The 18,219-nt window shown below is 31.1% G+C and overlaps 4 protein-coding genes across 4 annotated transcripts; 2 read left to right on the top strand and 2 right to left on the bottom strand.

Annotated features, from left to right (window-relative positions):
• Positions 1-630: 630 nt before the first annotated feature.
• Positions 631-1,269, top strand: HELRODRAFT_72889 (hypothetical protein; the record flags this gene model as incomplete). The annotated part of the gene is made up of 2 exons (XM_009013431.1): positions 631-730; positions 1,037-1,269. 2 exons carry the CDS (start codon positions 631-633, stop codon positions 1,267-1,269), a joined length of 333 nt encoding a protein of 110 aa, XP_009011679.1.
• A 1,391-nt stretch (positions 1,270-2,660) lies between these two features.
• On the top strand, positions 2,661-2,978 carry HELRODRAFT_167684 (hypothetical protein; the record flags this gene model as incomplete). The annotated part of the gene is made up of 1 exon (XM_009013432.1): positions 2,661-2,978. The coding sequence occupies one exon, from the start codon at positions 2,661-2,663 to the stop codon at positions 2,976-2,978; it is 318 nt and encodes a 105-aa protein (XP_009011680.1).
• Positions 2,979-6,399: 3,421 nt separating this feature from the next.
• On the bottom strand, positions 6,400-8,868 carry HELRODRAFT_190310 (hypothetical protein). The gene has a single exon (XM_009013433.1). It carries the CDS (start codon positions 8,714-8,716, stop codon positions 6,659-6,661), a length of 2,058 nt encoding a protein of 685 aa, XP_009011681.1. The 5' UTR covers positions 8,717-8,868; the 3' UTR covers positions 6,400-6,658.
• Positions 8,869-14,324: 5,456 nt separating this feature from the next.
• HELRODRAFT_143898 (hypothetical protein) lies at positions 14,325-14,969 on the bottom strand (the record flags this gene model as incomplete). The annotated part of the gene is made up of 3 exons (XM_009013434.1): positions 14,325-14,363; positions 14,439-14,833; positions 14,882-14,969. Coding segments are annotated over 3 exons (522 nt in total), but the record flags the coding sequence as incomplete, so codon positions are not given.
• Between the last annotated feature and the right edge of the window lie 3,250 nt (positions 14,970-18,219).

The following is an 18,219-nucleotide window of genomic DNA, read 5'->3' on the forward strand; positions in this document are numbered from 1 at the left end:
ATGGCCAATGACAAACAAACTGGAACAACAACTTCAACGAACCGACATGAAAATGCTCCGATGGATGCAACGAATTAGTCTGAAGGACCACATCAAATCTACCGAAATCCTGCGCCGTGCTGGTTTAGATGATATAAAGGACGAATGCCGGCAACACCGTCTGCGGTGGTTTGGTCATGTCAAACGAAGTACAAACAGTGCCATAACTTCTCTTGCAGATGTTGAAGTACCTGGCACACGTCCCAAAAGCCGTACAAAGAAGTCCTGGTCGCAAACAATCGAGCAAGACATGAAAGCTCTAAATTTAAATGAAATGGATACAACTGATCGTCTAATTTGGCGCAAAACGTTGATGGCAAAGAGAACAACGTCCTACCTCGGGAAACCGAGTCTCTGGACGAAAAACGAAGATTGATTGATTGATTGAAACTAAACTGCTGAATAATTTAATATGTTATTAATGTGATGTGATGACGTTTTCCTTTATTAATTGTATGGCTATAGAATTATATTAATAAATACAAAAACAATCTTTGATAAGATGAGGACCAGTTGCGTGTTCATCAATCCATTGACCTTCCAGAGATGAATGGTGACTACACAATGGACCCAGCAATGCCACAACTTGATATGGAGCCTCCACTTTCAAACCATTTCAGTTCACTTGCTGATCAAGCTAACAACCAACCAGAAACATTCACTCTCAAACCAATCGACGTCATATCAATAGGTAAATCTTGTCGTCTGGTTATTTATTTCACCCTTAAATATTATTTTGATACTGCTGTTTCTATGTTTTCCTAGTTTCTATGTTACTGTTCTTGTTTCTATGATACTAATTTTGTCGTTTCTATGTCATCATTTTTAATTCTAAGTTATTATTGTTTTTTCTATGTTACTGTTGTTTCTATTTTGCTGTAGTTGTTTCTATGTTACCGTTGTTGTTCCTCTGTTACCATTGTTTGGCATTGTATATTCTTATTTTTTATTTTCCTTTAACCATTTTTGTATGCAACATGCCAAACTGTCAAATTAGGCCATGAAAGAAAATACAGAAAGAAGAGAAAGTTGGTAGTGGACGAGCAGAAAGCAATAGCAAGTGAGACAATGAAGATGCAACTGTCAGACACTTCAGACATCATTACAACTCTTGATCTTGCTCCCCCTACTAAAAAACTCATGCACTGGAAAGAGACCGGGGGTGTTGAAAAGCTGACCATTTTTCCTGGCAGGACAATTCTCTCAAAAAAACTTTTCAAGGTTCATTGAACTGACCAAATATAAACGTTAATATTAATCCTAATAAAATTAATTAAATTTTAATTTTACTGTTAACTATCATAAATAACATAATAGGATAATTAATAATGATGATATGTCCTTAAACACTGTACAAATGTATGCAATTTTAACTGAATAATCTACCAAAACGGCAGATGTTTTCTTCAAATCTGCTAATGAAACAAGCAGTGGAAAAGTTTCATGACACAGCAGCACATGAGAAGCAACATCACAACCACCAACAACAACCACAACAACATCAGCTGAGTGATCAGACACCAGAGTTGAAAAGATCAGAAGAAATTGAAGTTAGGAATACCATTGGAGCTGGTTAGTGTTGCTGCTGTCAATCATTTAATTGAAAAATTTTCAACATTTTATTTGGTAATTTATCTTTTTTTAGATGGTATTGCCATGAATCGAAGATTTGATGTTAATATGGTTCATATTTTATTTCGATTGGTTGTGATAATTAAATATAGTTAAACAGTTATTTTGACTGTAGCATCTTGTATACATTTTAATTAAATTAAATTTTACTGTTTAAATTGAAATTTTGCAAAAATGTATTGAACAGATGGTATGCCTCGCTTGGTGTTTGCCGTTAAGAAGCATCTCATTCCATCCACTGCATCATCATCGTCGTCGTCATCAATAACGACAACCACTTCAACGACAGCTGAAACAACAATTACAACAGCAACGCCAACAGATGATCAGCAAATAGCAGATGAATCACCGCCAGCAAAACTTCGATCGATGTCATCACTGCCTCATATTTACAATGGCAACTTCAACCACGTTGACAGCTTACTCAGTGCAAATAGAACATTGATTCAGTTTGACGACACTACGGTTTCATCAAGAACCCACCTTAAAGATGATGACCCAACTGCTAATGTCACCTCTCTTGAAACTAGCCACAACACCGCAAATGAGGACAACAATACTATCGATAATTTTGATAATGATATCGCTGGTGCTTATGATTACGATAATGATGACAATGATGATTACGATTATGCAAATCATGTTGACAACAACGAACCTGAAAAAGATCCATCACACATTAGTGATGATGATAACGATCAACAAGCTGATGATGTTGATGACGATGGCTTGCTTGAAGGGGTCAACTCATTTGCATTTATTCTATCTGTATATAAAACCAATTTGAGTTTGGTGTTATGTCAAGTAGTTTTAATAAATTCATTATCAATTTTATTTTTCAAAAGTAGTAAAAAATTAGAAACTTCATCTTCCATTGCTGAAAATATAATTTCACAATAATAATTGACAATAAAAATAAGTAAGATAAATAAATAATGCTGACTGTGAGAATGATCAATGTCTGCTATATTTTTTTAAAGTTTGTGACGATGGCGTACAGTAGTGAGGGTGATGTTGATGAAGTTATTGAAATGTTTATGCAGGTCGATGAAGAAGCCACTGAAGAAGCCGAAGAACGACGTTGGAACAAAAGATCTCAGCAAATGTTGAGCACATTGAAACGACTTCTCAACAGAAAGGAACATGTCAGTTTCAAAGAAACAGTCTCAAAATGTAACCGCAAACAAGTCGCTTCAAAATTCTATTCATTATTGGTTCTTAAAAAAACTCAAACGATTGACGTTAAGCAATCTGAGCCATTTTCAGACATTATATTAACAAAGGGGTCGTTATATTCGGCAGCTTAATATTTCAGAAAATTTTTTTAATTCATTTGTGTCCATTTGCAACTCTGTCAAAAGATGTCAATAGTTTTAATTAAAAATTTATTTAACTTTTGTGTAATTTAGCTAGGTCTGTTACAATAGAAATATATTCAAATGAAATCTGTTTTGTATACACATGTTTTGTTATGACAGTTTTTACAAACATTTGCAAAACGTTGCTTAATATCCTAAATGCATGTGTGTTTGAGATGTTTTAACTGAGTGTTATATTTTCTTTTTTAAATTAGTTTCCATTGTAAATATCTGTTTTATGACTGACTGCCCGCTGAATGATGTGTTATTTATTGAGAGCCATATTTTTTATTTGACGTAAGGGGTTGAACTCTAATTTATTTTCCCTAAGCATTCATTACTTTTTCTTATCAGTCATACAGCCACTCTCATTCAATAAATAATCATGCTTTAATATTAATTTCTTTATACTCTTGTTCTATTTATATATTGGGAATAAAATTACACGCCCTTACGGATAAGCCCACACCTGTCATATTTTGTGCTAATGATTAAAAGGACTGAATTAAATATATTGGATTGTTTTGCAATATGTAAATGCATACTTCCAGGTTGATAATGAAAATTAGCATAAATCATGCAAGACGTTTTGGTGCGAATGATGATTGTCCGATAGGAAAAGTTAATCTGTTTCAATTAATGGTCACCAATCATGTTAACTAAATTAGTTACTAGTCTTTTAATTAATTGTTAACTTGTGTTTTATTTTGGCTGAATGAATGAATTCATCAATTTACTGGGATATATAAAAATTCAAAGTATATAATTTTTAATATATATATATATATATATTTAATATATATATATATATGTATGCTTTATATATATATATATATATATATATATATATAAGTGCTCCAAAAAAAGTATATACACATTATAACAATTCTAAAGTTGGCGTTTATCCTAATTTTTTTTTATTTCAAAAAAATTTATCCAACTTTATTTGGTTTTTTAGAGTTAAACAGACGCCTATTTTGATTCAGACACTGTTGTCAATACAAATTCATTTCAATACATTGTGAAACAGTTAATATTTCAACTATACTGTTTTGAACAATGACAAAAAATAACAGCAAATTGATACTTGTAAATAGTTTTATATATTTTAAATTATAATATGAATTTGACAACGCTTAGCAGCTACATTTCACAACGAAAAAATGATCTCAATATTTTGGCGCATTCATGTTCAATGGTTTCTCTCAATCCAGTGAATACTATAAGTTTCATAGCGTAGACTTTGTCTTTTAGGCGTCCCAATAAATGCATACGTGCTATTTGAAGCATTTTGTGATGTGGTAAATAGCGGTTTTAACAAGGTTGGTTATTAATTTTCATACCAAAAGTTATGAAGAATATTTTTTTGAATTTAAAGAATATTTTATCAACATAAAAATCAAATTCAATAAAGTAATATAAACATTATAATTATTTAAGAGTTTATCGCGCTCTTTAATTAACAGGTTATTTCTCAAAGGCATTGATTGATTGATTGATTGATCGCGCTCTTTAAAACTTCTCAAAGCGCTGTTTAAATCGTGTGGTTTAATTCATGAAAAGATGAGTTTTTAGTTCTTTACGGAATTGTTGAAGAGTTAATCCAGGCTGACGAAGGTGGCGTGGTAAATTATTCCAAACTGTTGGACCAGCAATGGGAATGTTCCTGTTTCCTTTAACTACTTATGTTTTTGGCACCAATAGAAAATCTTTGAAATCTGAGCGTTACTGAGGATGTGGAACAGGTTCGATCTTATGCAAACACTTGTCAGACAGGTAAACTGGACTAAGACCGTTCAAACATTTTAATACCATGATGACAATTTTGAATTTGATTCTTCGCATAACAGTCAGCCAATGCGGGTTCAATAGACTATGACTAACATGGTCAAACTTCAATCCACCAGTAACAATCTTAGCTGCTCGATACTGAATTGACTAGTTGGCTCATTATTGACAGGTAAGCAAAACTCGATAACTTATCCACGTATGTCAATAAAATTATCACTAATCCTTTGCAGTTCCTGCCAAGTTCCAGCTAGAAAAAGTTTAAGTCTATCATCTATTTATTTAAATCTTTATTCGTGTTTAGCTTAAGTTTATCATCCATTTGTATAAATCTTTAACACAGCAGACGAATCTGTTAGCTCAAATGTCATTGTTTTACAACAAATGGGAGAAATGATTTAAACATCGTCAGTTAAAAAGTGGTATTTAAATTTAAATATTACTTAAACTTATTGATGATGTTGAAAATATAAGCTGCGTAGAGCAAACACAACAGAGGTCCAGAACAGAGCCTTGAGAGACACCAGATGAAAGCACCTCAACATCAGACAATGTACCGTTGAAGAGAGTCCGTCCAACCAAGCAAATACGATTCAAACTACGTCGCAACTACCCCAGAAACACAAAACTGACCTTTTATAACTTTTCAATCAGCGAAGATTGAACGACGCAGTCGAAGGCTGTGCTCATATCCAATAGAACCAATAGTGAAACTTTCTGAGCATCCATAGTTGCAAATAGTTCAGATATCACGTGGATCAGAGCTGTCACGGTTGAAAAGACAAATGAGCCGGCAATCAGTCAAACTTAACAAAACGGTTCAAAAGTTGTTTGGAGACATATATAGAGAGAGTATATATATATTCTATATATATATATGCTTGCGGACAACACTTTTAATAATTTTTGACAAAAACAAAAGATTTGAAATTGGACGATAATTAGTAGTACCATTTCTGCTTTATTGGCTTAGAGAAACGACCAGTGCTCAAACACAGATTAATATAAAAATGCTAAAAACGGGATGAAAAGACAACGTACAAATTGAAAATTCTTGTTGGAACAAGGTTGCATGAAAGCGATTTTGTAGGCGAACCAAGAACGATTTTTTTAACATCATTTGAGCATAAAGAAAGTCTGCAAAACTCTTTAAGATCTGGTCCACTATGAGAAACGTGTGCACGTATGTTTGTGTGTGTGGTGTGTGTGTGTTCATTTTCAGATGCATGCATTTGCCGACATACAAAAACTGTGTGATCACCGAAACACATTTTTAGAGTTTATAGTTTGATGAAAGAATTTGAAGTTTGTGCGATTCTGATGAGTTTTCTATTTTTTGCAATACTTTTTTTGGAATAACAACATATTTCCTTCAGAATAAAGTCCTAACCCAACGCGTTCTTTTAAAATACGCAATCGGAATAACCTCGCACAGATCACAATAAGCAGGTGCGTAAGAATAGAAGCGTTGATGCTAGCATGTGCACGCAACGACTGAATAAAAAAGCTTAAAGCTTAATGTAGAAATATTTTCAATTAAGTTTTTAATTTTTAGATTTTATAAAAAAAACAATACCGTGGAAACTGGAAATATTATTTTATTAAATTTAATTTTACGAAGTCACACGTTTTTTCAAAAAATACGTGAGTTACATGTCAAGGTATATAAAATAAGAACTTTATTAAGTTGTTTAACTAATGTTAAAGTTCATTGGATCACATAAAATCTTTTTAAATATTAAAATCGTTGCACAATGTAATCACGTCAAAACAAGATAAAACTATAAAATATGTTTTTTTTTAAATATTATGAATTAAAAAGTTCAAATAATGTTCGAACATCATCTAACCATCATTTTTGACACAGGCAGTTTTATTGTGTATCCTACGCTCGGTATTTTAATATTTTCTTGGTTCAATGGAGCAGCTGCGGGCAGAATTATGTCCTGCACTGTCACAAAATCGTCCATGGCATCTTTTATACTTTCCTTCACAAACTTCGGACGAGGAATAAAAAAGTTTCCGTTAAGTTCGTTGCTGAAGTGAAATCTGTGTGAAGAGAAGAGCATTTTTGCTTCCCACCCGACTTGACCGTTCGTGAAAATTTTTTTCTCGAAGGGATCTATAAATTCCAAAATGACGTTCCACGCAGCAAACCTTTTCTTAGTGTGAGACTCCCACAAGATTTGAAAGTGAAAACATTTCCAGCTCTGAGGCGGAATTGAATATTTGTTTAGTTTGCGTTTCATCGAAGGGAAATAAATATCTTGAACGTAATGACTGGTATTGTGAACGCCGTACTTAAGAGACGGGACAACCACGGTTGCAAATGTCCATCCGTTTCTTGAGGTTCTTCCGTTAAAATATGTGTACGATGGATTGGGCAAAATGAATAATATCAGCGTGAAGTTATCCGAGCCATTATCGAATGATTTATGACAGAAAGAATCGGCCATGCATAGCCAAAGACGATGATACGGCTCGCTGTTTGGCACTCTGACGTGGATATTACCTTTATTGTTTACATCGCCATCGACATTAGTGTTGATCGAATTACATTTCATTTTTTGATCAAAATTACAGTTTTCTACGTGATTATTATTTTTATCAACATTAAAATTAGTTTTGTGACCGTTATCGTCAATGAATTTTTCGTTTTCAGTGATTTTCTTTTTGTTAGAATTATCTTCGCATGTTGTTTCTGAAAAAATTTTATGTTCTTCAATTTTTTCGTTTGCCTTTTGTTCCGTCGTATTTGTGTTTATATCGGAGTTAGACACGACCGCTGTTTGATGTTGACTCATATATGAAGGAAAGTTTTCATAATTAGGACGGTGAAATCCACGATCTTTGAACAGTATAGGCGTTTTTATGGAAAAATTAATGATAGGAAATTTCCGTGACAAAACTTTGTGTTTGTTTTCAACAACATTGATCTCACCCATTATGCGAACCCAGTTGAAAGGATGAGAAAAGCAATACAACTTCTTGTCGTAACACATTGAAATCTGGAATGACCAATAAGATGTTGGTTCATCAATAATTCGTTGCATTCTTATACCGTCAAAGCCTTCAACATCAGTTGCTGGTTTTGAATAGATTCGTTCGTACTTAGGATAGAAGGTAGAATCTAATTTCTCGGTATTTAAAATTTTGCCATCTGAATCGTGAATTTTAATGATTTGTGGCATTTTAATATTTTTTAATTTATTCGTGTCATCGTACGACTTGGGAATGGAAGGTATGTGGTTAGATTTGAATTCCTCAACCAAGTTCGTTATTTTCTCTTCCGCGTTCAAAGAAGTCAGTGTTTTAATGTCAACTGAACATGAAATTTTATTGTGCAAATCTCCATTTCCAGTTATTTTCGGGTGATCTTTTACAACATCATTTAGCGAAAAATCATATTTTTTAACGACTTCACATGTTTCGTCAGCGTGAAAATTTGCAACATTTTGTTTCACTTCAGCTATATCTTCGTACACCATTTTTTCATTAATTTTTTCCTCTTCAGTAATCTTCTCAACAATTTTAATTTTTTTTATATTGTTTTTAACGACCGGAAGATCATCACAACTTTTCGACTTTTTAAGTTCCATCCTGAAGGACGATGGCAAAATACGAAGTGAAGGTGTTTGAAAACAATTCATAGTAGCTCTATCCATCTCAAAAGTAACATTTTTTTCAGCACTTTTGAATTGTTTAGCATTTTCTTCAGTATTCCTGAATTGTTTATCGCTTAAATCATTCATATTTTCAGCAGCGCAAACATCTTTAATATTAATAATTTCGTCAACACATTTTTTTTCATAGTCACTTTCATTTTTTTCTGAAAAACTATCTATAAATTTTATTTCTCTAGGAAAGATTTTTTCTACAAAAACTAATCCGGTTTCCATTTCAAGTTATCCACTAAATAAATTTATAATTATTTAAACCAAACTATAAAATAGAATCGTTGAAAAACTTATTGCAGTGTCCGGAAAAATAAATGTTAAAACTTATAAATTTTGTTAGTTAAAATAATTTCTACCAAAACGATTTAAAAATCTTTTTCAACTTAAACTTGTACGTTGGATATTTTAAATAGACAGAAAACTTTAATCTTGCAAAGAAATTTGACGCACCTTTTGTACAATAGCAGCATAAATATTGCCTTTGCCGCTTTCTAAAACGTTTTGTGTGACTGAGTTGTTCGAGATATTTAATTTCTAAATACAAACATTTTTATTGACTATAAAAATATAAATGATTTGACTTATGGAAGAGGTCTTAGAAAGCGCATTTTTACTAAATGCTATAAAGTAAATTTATTTTTTTCATGAACAAATATCGCTGGCCCATTCATTCAATCTGGCACGCACAAACGTCTCACTCGGACACACGGAGCCTATAATTACACGGCAATCTATTGAAAGTGTAGTACCTGTCATTATTCAATCACATACATGCGTTGTTTTCACAACATTAGTCCAACGATGGAAGGATGGCGATGATGATGGTATGAGGATGATAATAATAATAATGATATTGATAATCAGAATTTTTTGATAATTACAATAAAAAGGAGCACTAAATGGACATTCTATATTTTCTATCAATTTAAAAAATAGCGAATCCTAACAAATATCTATAACATGTAAACGTTTAAATATTTCTTTACTGGTCAGACTTCATTCACGCACATACTTAGAACAAAGTTGTGAACTAACTCACGGTCACTAACACAATAAATCAGCTCCATCATCTTCACGTGTTTAAATGGAAAAGCCTGAAGGAGAGGAAGAAATTATTTGCTTGTTGTTGCAGTCGTTCATTTTACGCTCCGATGAGTTAATGAATAGATGCTAGTCTCCTGAGATGAATTTTTGAGTGATTCAGCTGCAAACCTCATAAATACGGACAAGCGTCTTTTTATTTTTGTTTTTTATGAATTTATTTTTTATTCAATTAAATATCAATCTCAGCTTTTACATTTCACTTTTTCTGGATCGTAATAACTTAAAAAAAGATTATATATATTTCTGAAAAATTTTCAAGAAAATTTTTAATATTGTCATCTTTCAAAAATTTAATTTACTTTTTAAATTTTGATAACCGGAAAACATAAATATTCAGCATTAGAGTCGCCATTTAATTTTCTTATAATCATTTACATCCGGCTATTTGGAAGAAAATTACTAACCAAGAAAACAAATGGACATTGCAAAAATTGCATATATATATATATATATGCATATATATATATGCATATATATATGCATATATATATGCATATATATGCATATATATATATATATATATATATATATATATATATATATATTAAGACTGGGATTAAGACTGTTAAGACTGCCGTAGATACAATTGTTAAGAAATATCATTGTATTTTTAGCTTTGATTAGTTTCTGGTTCAATTTTTCAATATTTCGTTCGTATTTTTATCCTCATTTTAAATTTATCTATATAGAAAACAAAGTTTTTAACTACTTTTTTACATTTTTACGAAAAAGCTTTTTTCTGCAATCCTTTGCCATTTTCACCGTAGTATGTTATCAACTTACATCTGTGTGTTCCTACTTTATTGGCTCCAAAAATTCACTTTGCGTTCCTACTTTATTGGCTCTAATAATTCACTTTGCGTTGATCCATTATTCATCTTTATAAGTAATTTTTTACCAGTAGTAACGTTACCGCTTTCTGTTACAGGGTTGTCTTTGTTTATGTAAAAGGCTTCTGCAATTTTAAGTTGAAAAGTATTTCTATATTTCTATTGCAATACAGTATCTTTGTATTATTGTTTAGTATTTCTCTAGTAATTGCTGCGTTAGTTAACTTCCTGTTAAACTTTTTGATTTTTCTAATGGTTGATTGTAAATCATTTACAAGTTTCTTGAGTTCAAAACCAAAAAATTGTGTTTATTTTATGGATGACAGAACAAAAAAGCTTTTTTCGGTATTCCTATGCCATCTTCGGTGTTCGAATTGATTCTCAAATATATATATTATATACTGTGTCTCTACTTTACTTTTTTGATTCCTTGTTTGATCAAAGCGAATAGTTAACGCTCATTTAATTAGTTTTACAATCTTCAACTTCGCTCAATGTGACACTTTTACGTGTCATCATTATCGATGATTCCTCTGTTTCTAAATTTATTAATAGGAAGGATTCCAATTGCACGTTGTTGAATATTTATTATCGGACGTTTTTGTTCTATGAGCATTGATAATGGTTGTTATTGTAATGTAAGATTTCAACATTGTGGTCCAAGATTTATCTAATAATTTTAGTTTTGTGTTTCTCTTTCATGTGATTCTTTATAACGCCAGTTTGTACGTGCATCGTGAGTCTTTTCAAAGCTTGGTCGTCGTTATACCAATATATTCCGAATTATGGTGCCCACACTCCTTAATATTACATTTCAACAAATATTTTAGATGGCTATGATCCATTATCAATTCTGGTTTACTAAAGCAGTTATTTTTCATCACAAGAGATGACGTTCTTTGGTTGAAGTAGTATATTCGTAGATTAATACTATCGTTTTCGTTGGTTGCTGGACGTTATTTTTTATGATTCTTTCCATGATTTTTCATCCTGTTCAAAAGCGGTTGACATGTGGATCTTATAATATATTATTTTGTTATTTTAGTTATTACAGTATGTTGCATTGTTGTTGTTGTTGCTGCTGATTTTTTGTTCTTTGCGTTCTATTATTTTCTGGATCATGGAATTTTTATATCCGTTATTAATGAGTAGTTTAGTGATTCTATCTAGTTTGATTCGATTCTCCTGCTTCCTATATAAGAAGAGTGCGTATAGGCTCGGTTTACAAAGGCAGAGATCGTGTTCGTGTTTGTCAACATTCACTATTTCCATGGATGCATAAACCCTTGTTGGTTGCTTTTATATATATATATATATATATATATATATATATATATTATTGATGAAAATCACAGCACGTTTGGCGATAGTTAACTAAATAAGGGTGCGTATATATATATATATATATATATATATATATATATATATACCGAAAAAAGCATTTTGATTTATCGCAATAATTAGTACAAACACAGAACAATATACGACGAATTTTAACTACTCTATTGTTTAGACTGACCGATTTCAAATAAAGTGACTTCTACAATATAAAAAAAATTGTTATCTATGCTCAAAGGTCATATATGATGATGCTATGATGAAACGCGGCATTTGAAGAATTTGACAGATAAGAGAAATGTTGCTTCACATTTCAGACTAATAAAATTATTATTGAAAATTATAAGATTCATACATCTTAAAAACAAAATCAAAAAAGGTAACAAAATTGTATTAGGCTATTTTACTATAAACATTATATAAAATTTTTTCTTTACGTTGTCTGTGAGCTATTGTGTAATTCAAATTCGGGCCGTCATTAATTTACAGTAATTGAGAAATATATTCATACAGTTTTGTTAATGTTTGTCAATGTCTCTCGTTTCGTTCAATCTAAATTTTAAATAATCGTAATCTTAAATTAAAACACAACATTTAAAGAAAGCTTCACACATCAAAAAACTAAAAACATATGACTACAATTTGTAACGTACTTTATTTTCATGGTTATTAAATACTATTTTGGGTAACCCTCGAAAATATTATTAACATCTTTGTAAATCAGATTATAATTATTGAAAGCAGCGAGCGAGTAATCGGATCGTTTTGAAGCCTGATTTTCATCTACAAAATCATTCTTGAAGTTTGTTTGTTGTTGTTGCTGTTGTTGTTTTTCTGTGTTATTGGACTTGTGTTGCTGATGGTAATACAAATAGGGTTGTGGAGAATATGAATAAACGGGTTCTGCAATGGAGGTTTGCTTGCAGCCATGCTGAAAAGAATAATGAGAAAATACAGAACGAAATAAACCAAACTGTTGATCGCCTTGTTGACTGAAGTGTTGTCGTTCCATGTGATGGGATTGTTGCTGAGGTATTGATGCAAACCTAATCGAACCGTCTTTATGAAATGGTGTCTGAAGAAGCACATTGGAATCAAATTCACCGGGCATGAGATTGTCCTCGGAAAGGTGAACATGACTAACAGGATAAGTTTGTTTATCAGATGCTGAAAAATAAGATCGTCCTTGAGAATAGCACTGTTTGTCTTGAATTCTCTTCATGTCATCTTCAGTGGCACAACGATATTGTACAAATTTTAAAGAATTGCTATCGACAATATTCGCTGATGACGATGATGAAGATGAAGTTTCATAATGTTTTTGATTAAAGTTTTGATTTGTAGAAATGTGAATGGCTTCTGTGCGATTGTTTTCAAAAGTTTCGTAGTCATTTGCATCACAAACCACGTCGTCGTTACATTCATTCTTGTTGCCGGGATGTTGTCTGTTGAATATCAACAAAGATTTTCAAAACTAATGCTTAAGATTTTATTAACATAACATAAATGTGAAAAAATGTGTTAAAACAAAAAGTTACAAAAAATTTTGAATAATTAAACAGATAAACAAGTTAATAAACAAACTAATAACAATGAATGTAAAATAATATTATTAACAAAAATATTAATTAATTGTAAATATAAATGCATTAAAGCCAATCGTGAAAGCAACACGAAACTTCAATGCAGTACTGAACTGAAGATGCGCCTACTGTAACACGTACAGTACACACAACAGATTTCACACATCTTTTTATGTAGAAATTTGAAACATGAAAACATTTTGCCGACAATGTTGCGATGTGCTCCCTTTAATTTATACGTTTGATGAAGTAACCCAATAACGCTCGCAACATCGTGCTAAGGTGTTATGGTGAACGCTGTCATTATTGTCTTATATTAAAATAAACATTTCATTACATTATCCGTTAACCTTAATTATGTGAATTTCAAAACATCAACCAAACAAATTTTACGTTCTTAATTATATTTTTTCAAATCACGGATCATGTTTTCACATTTAATAATATGCGCATGAATAGCAAATTTTAAGTGAATTAACGAGCCTTATCAAACTTTAAACGAGCTTAGACATATACAACTTAAAAATAGGCTAACAAAGTTTAAACAACCTATACTACAAATTGACATATGCACACAAATGTGCTTAATTAAAACATCATTTAAACATTATTAAAATTCTAATAAGAATGGTAATTGTTTATGCATCAGCAAATTATTTATTAACCAAAATTTAACAAGGTGAAAAATTGAACTAAGCTTTGAGAATACCTATTTTCAAGAGTGCCATTACAACTGTTCAAACTATCGGTTTGCCTTTCCGACTGGTAGTTAATAAGCGTTGAACGACAATAACTACTGCTGTCATATTCGCGGTGTTGTTCCGTTTGCGATGTAATTGCTTCTTTTTCATTGCCAACATTGTAATAAGTGTCCATAGAATTACTGGAAGAATGATCAAGCAAGGAATTTGCAACTGAGTCAGACGATGTGATGATTCGCGAGGACGAGTGGGGTTGTCGCGGATACAAGCATGTTTTGTTTCTCTGTCTACGATTTTTGAACCAATTGCTCACCTTCGAAGTTTATAAACATTTGTAAAATAAATAATAAAAAGTGAAAAATCAAAAAATGAAAAATGCACAGCAAACCTGTGTTAGCGTTAATCCGGTCTTTTTCGTTAAAAATTTTTTTTCTTCGAGACTTGGATACCTGTTATTTTTAAAACTTACCTTCAAAGTATGTCTCGACTTTTCTTTAAAACAATACACTGTTTCTTCGCCATCCCAAATTGTTTTTGGCAAAGGATACTTTTTTCTTAATCGATATTTATCTACTGCCCCTAATGGTCGCCCACGAATTCTCTGGGCTTCGGCATAATGTGCTTGGTACCATAAGTGTTGTAAATAATTATGACTAGAATGGTGGAAAGTTTTACAAGTGAGAATTTCAAATAATTTTCTAAAATGTTGCTGGTGATATGCCAGTGTAGCCTTTGCTTTTAAAACCTCTTCACTGACGTTTTTCCAAACATTGGATGATGAATCTTCTAGACTGGTTTCCATTTGCTTACAAGAGTTTTCAACATTTTCACAATGACTTTGTAAAAATTGATCCAACGTGGAATAATCTTGCTTTTGAATCAACGCAGAGCAAATGCAATCGATTTGTTCTAGTGAAAAAATTGTACTCTCAAAATTTTTGAGTTCGGATAATTGTGTGCTATTGGATTTGGTATCTTTTGACTGATACGAAAGCCTAGTGAAGGGCACTGTCATTTCAGAGTCTTGATCTGACCAGGTATTTGGATGCATTGTCTGTAGAATTTCCGATTTCGGCGACGCATTACAAAACGTGCTTTCAAGTCTATCGCCGCAGATAGGACCTAGCGATTCTTCTTCACTACCACTGCCATCAGAATCAGAACTGATATTACTTGTCGAATTTTGGACCGACAATATTTTTCCGGACATTACAACAAAACTGAAAATGGACCAATGCCGCGTTTATGAAAATTACAAATCGACACATTCAAGCAACGAAATTTTCAAAACATGTAACATAATCGAATTATTTAAATAAAGCAACTAAAACAAACACGAAGATAGCTGAGACGGCAAGCTTAAGCATACGGGATCAAACGCCAATCAAAATGCGCGATCCAACACCATTGGTTGGTCACTTTTAAGTCCACCTACTGCACGAGTTGTTAGCGCACGACACTAATTTGATCGTCATTACGCAACGATTATTGTTTGAAATAAGAACACCTCAAACGAACGAACGCATTCACAAACAATTGGCAATTAAGTCGTGCCTAATATTCATTAGATAAAATTTGCGTGACACTATTACTCAACTTCGTTTTTAATAAATTACAAAATAAATTAAAGCGAAATTTCGTATTTACATAATTTAATACATCTCAATTCCATATGGGTTATCAACATTTTGAAAAAATTAATCAACTTGTAAATAAAAATGTTTTAGAAAAGCTTTTGTTTAGGAAGTGGAAGATGAGTTGTTTCTTGATGACTTGAACCGATTGATAAATTCGAAAAATGGAACAAAGTTGGAGATGTACGCTCGTTGCCGATTGGCTGATTATCCAACTGATTGAAAGACCCTGTTGTCGAAGAATTCAAAATTTAATTGCTCAAATAAATTTGACAAACAAAGGCACCTTTCAGAGGAAAATTAAATTCGTTTGTATTAGCCAGTCTTGGAATTAATGGAATATTTTTATCATCCACAGATTTTTTATAAATTGCTTGTCGCCTGGAAACCTCATACATGTTCTAAATACATATAAGAAACAATTTTAGTATAAATTTCAAATTATTTTTCTATTAGTTACTTGTAGCTTATGAATATATCTATTTTTTTCCAATAGTTTATCATTCATTTCTGCTATTTTGCTTTTTGATTCTTCAAGTTCTTTTTTCAAACCTGAATTTTTAACAGCTATCAAATTTTAAAAAAACGAAATGGAATAAATTCTTACTTTCTATTTGCTGCTTCATACCTTTAGTTAAAACAAAAAATATTAATTTATCTTTTTATCAACAAAAGAAATCAAAAGCATTCAATGTATGGAATTATTTAAAAAAAAGTAAATCAAACAAGTTAACCTAAAACAGATGCTTCAGCATTGCTAGTTATTTTTTTACAAAATTGCTCAATTTGAATTTTTTGTTCTTTACTGGAACTAATATAATTTTCTAAGAAACTAATTCTTTGCATAATTTGATAAGTCCAAAATGATAAACCATGCTGAAACATTTCCATGAGTATTTCCGGCTTTAGACCAATTAGGGCCATCTTTAAAAAATTAACAATACTAATTGTATGTCATTGATTATTATTAATTAAGTGTATAATTTATCAGGTTGAAGTTGTATTAACCAATTTCATTTTATCTGATGGCTGGACATCCAAACATTTTACATCATTTTTGTCACAGAACACAGTTTTACCTTTGAAAAATATTTGTGGATGATAAAACAAAGCTAGCTCATTACAATGAAATAATACTAACAAATAGGACAATGATTAACTTCATTAAATTCTCTCACAGCACATTCATTACAGAAAACATCTGAAATAAGATTAATAAACTTTTGTAAAAATTTTCTGTTCAGAAATGTGTGATCAAAAACTTACGAAAACATGAAGTAACCTGAAATGAATATAAATATATCATTTAAAAAATGAAATCATTCAATTATTTATATAAAAATAAATGAATATATAAAATAAATAAATAAAAACAGATGAATAATCATTTTTTAATTATTCCCTCATTTACTTATTCAATGACACATTTTATTCAATCAGCCAACTAACTGATATTATAATAATAATAAGCCATTTAAAAAACCAACTAGTTTAATTTTAATAATTCCTTCATTAATGAACTGTTGCTGTTCAATCAACTCATACTTCTAACATAACTTTTGTCTCCTTTTATATCTATGCTATTTAATTGTTGTTTACTAAAGTTTATTCTCTCTTCTTGCACGCCAGATTCACACTATTTTTTATAATTTTATTTATGTGCAATCAGACAAAATAAAAACCAAAATAAAATATTGTATTATTAAGTAAGATTAACATAACTTACTTTGCTTAAATAATAGTTATAAAATAACTTTTGACTGGACATTTATAAACCATAAAAAGTATATTCTATTATAATTATGTGAGTCATCCGCAAATATATTATAAAATAGACAAATCGTGCGATACAATTTTCTAAAATAAATAAATTAAATAGGCAGTTGAGTAATTAGAATCCAAAAAAATTAAAAAACTTAACCCAGGCAGAGTTCGATAACCTTGACGAGCACTTAGAATTATTGCATGACAACTCATCCATATAGTCAACTTTTCAAACGAAAAATATAGAAAAAAATTTGCTAAAGGCAATCTAAAATCACTACACTTAACAAAGCTTGATCTGGCCAGATCTGCGAAGCAATTAAACTGCAACAAGCGTCTGCGCTCTAACCAAAGATCTTGCAAAATTATAACCAAAGATATTGAAATGTAAAACAAATAAAACATTTATGACTTTATTCTAAATATATATATATATATATATATATATATATATATATATATATAATATACGTTTGTGACAATACCGAATACTTGAAATAAATACAAAAGTAAATTATACAGTTAAACAGAATTCAAAGTATGTGTGTGTAACTCGATGCTAATTATTTATTATGTCACATGTGTAATGACATAGTATATTTATATAGATCAAATACATTTTAATCCGTTTTTTCACTATTTTAAACTGTTAGCTGTGATTAAAGTAAAATTTAAAGTAAACCGTTAGCCGTATCTCGCATCGCATTGTTTTGGCGCGCTGGTTCAAATGTCATCTATTCGAAATAAAAATTTTCGCAGGGCTTGTTTTAT

This window comes from Helobdella robusta (genome assembly GCF_000326865.2).
Source record: "Helobdella robusta unplaced genomic scaffold HELROscaffold_12, whole genome shotgun sequence".
Taxonomy (NCBI): domain Eukaryota; kingdom Metazoa; phylum Annelida; class Clitellata; order Rhynchobdellida; family Glossiphoniidae; genus Helobdella; species Helobdella robusta.

What these genes read in the sequence shown, in the direction of transcription:
- HELRODRAFT_190310 (XM_009013433.1), bottom strand. Translation starts at nt 8,716, where the DNA reads ATGGAAACCGGATTAGTTTTTGTAGAAAAAATCTTTCCTAGAGAAATA.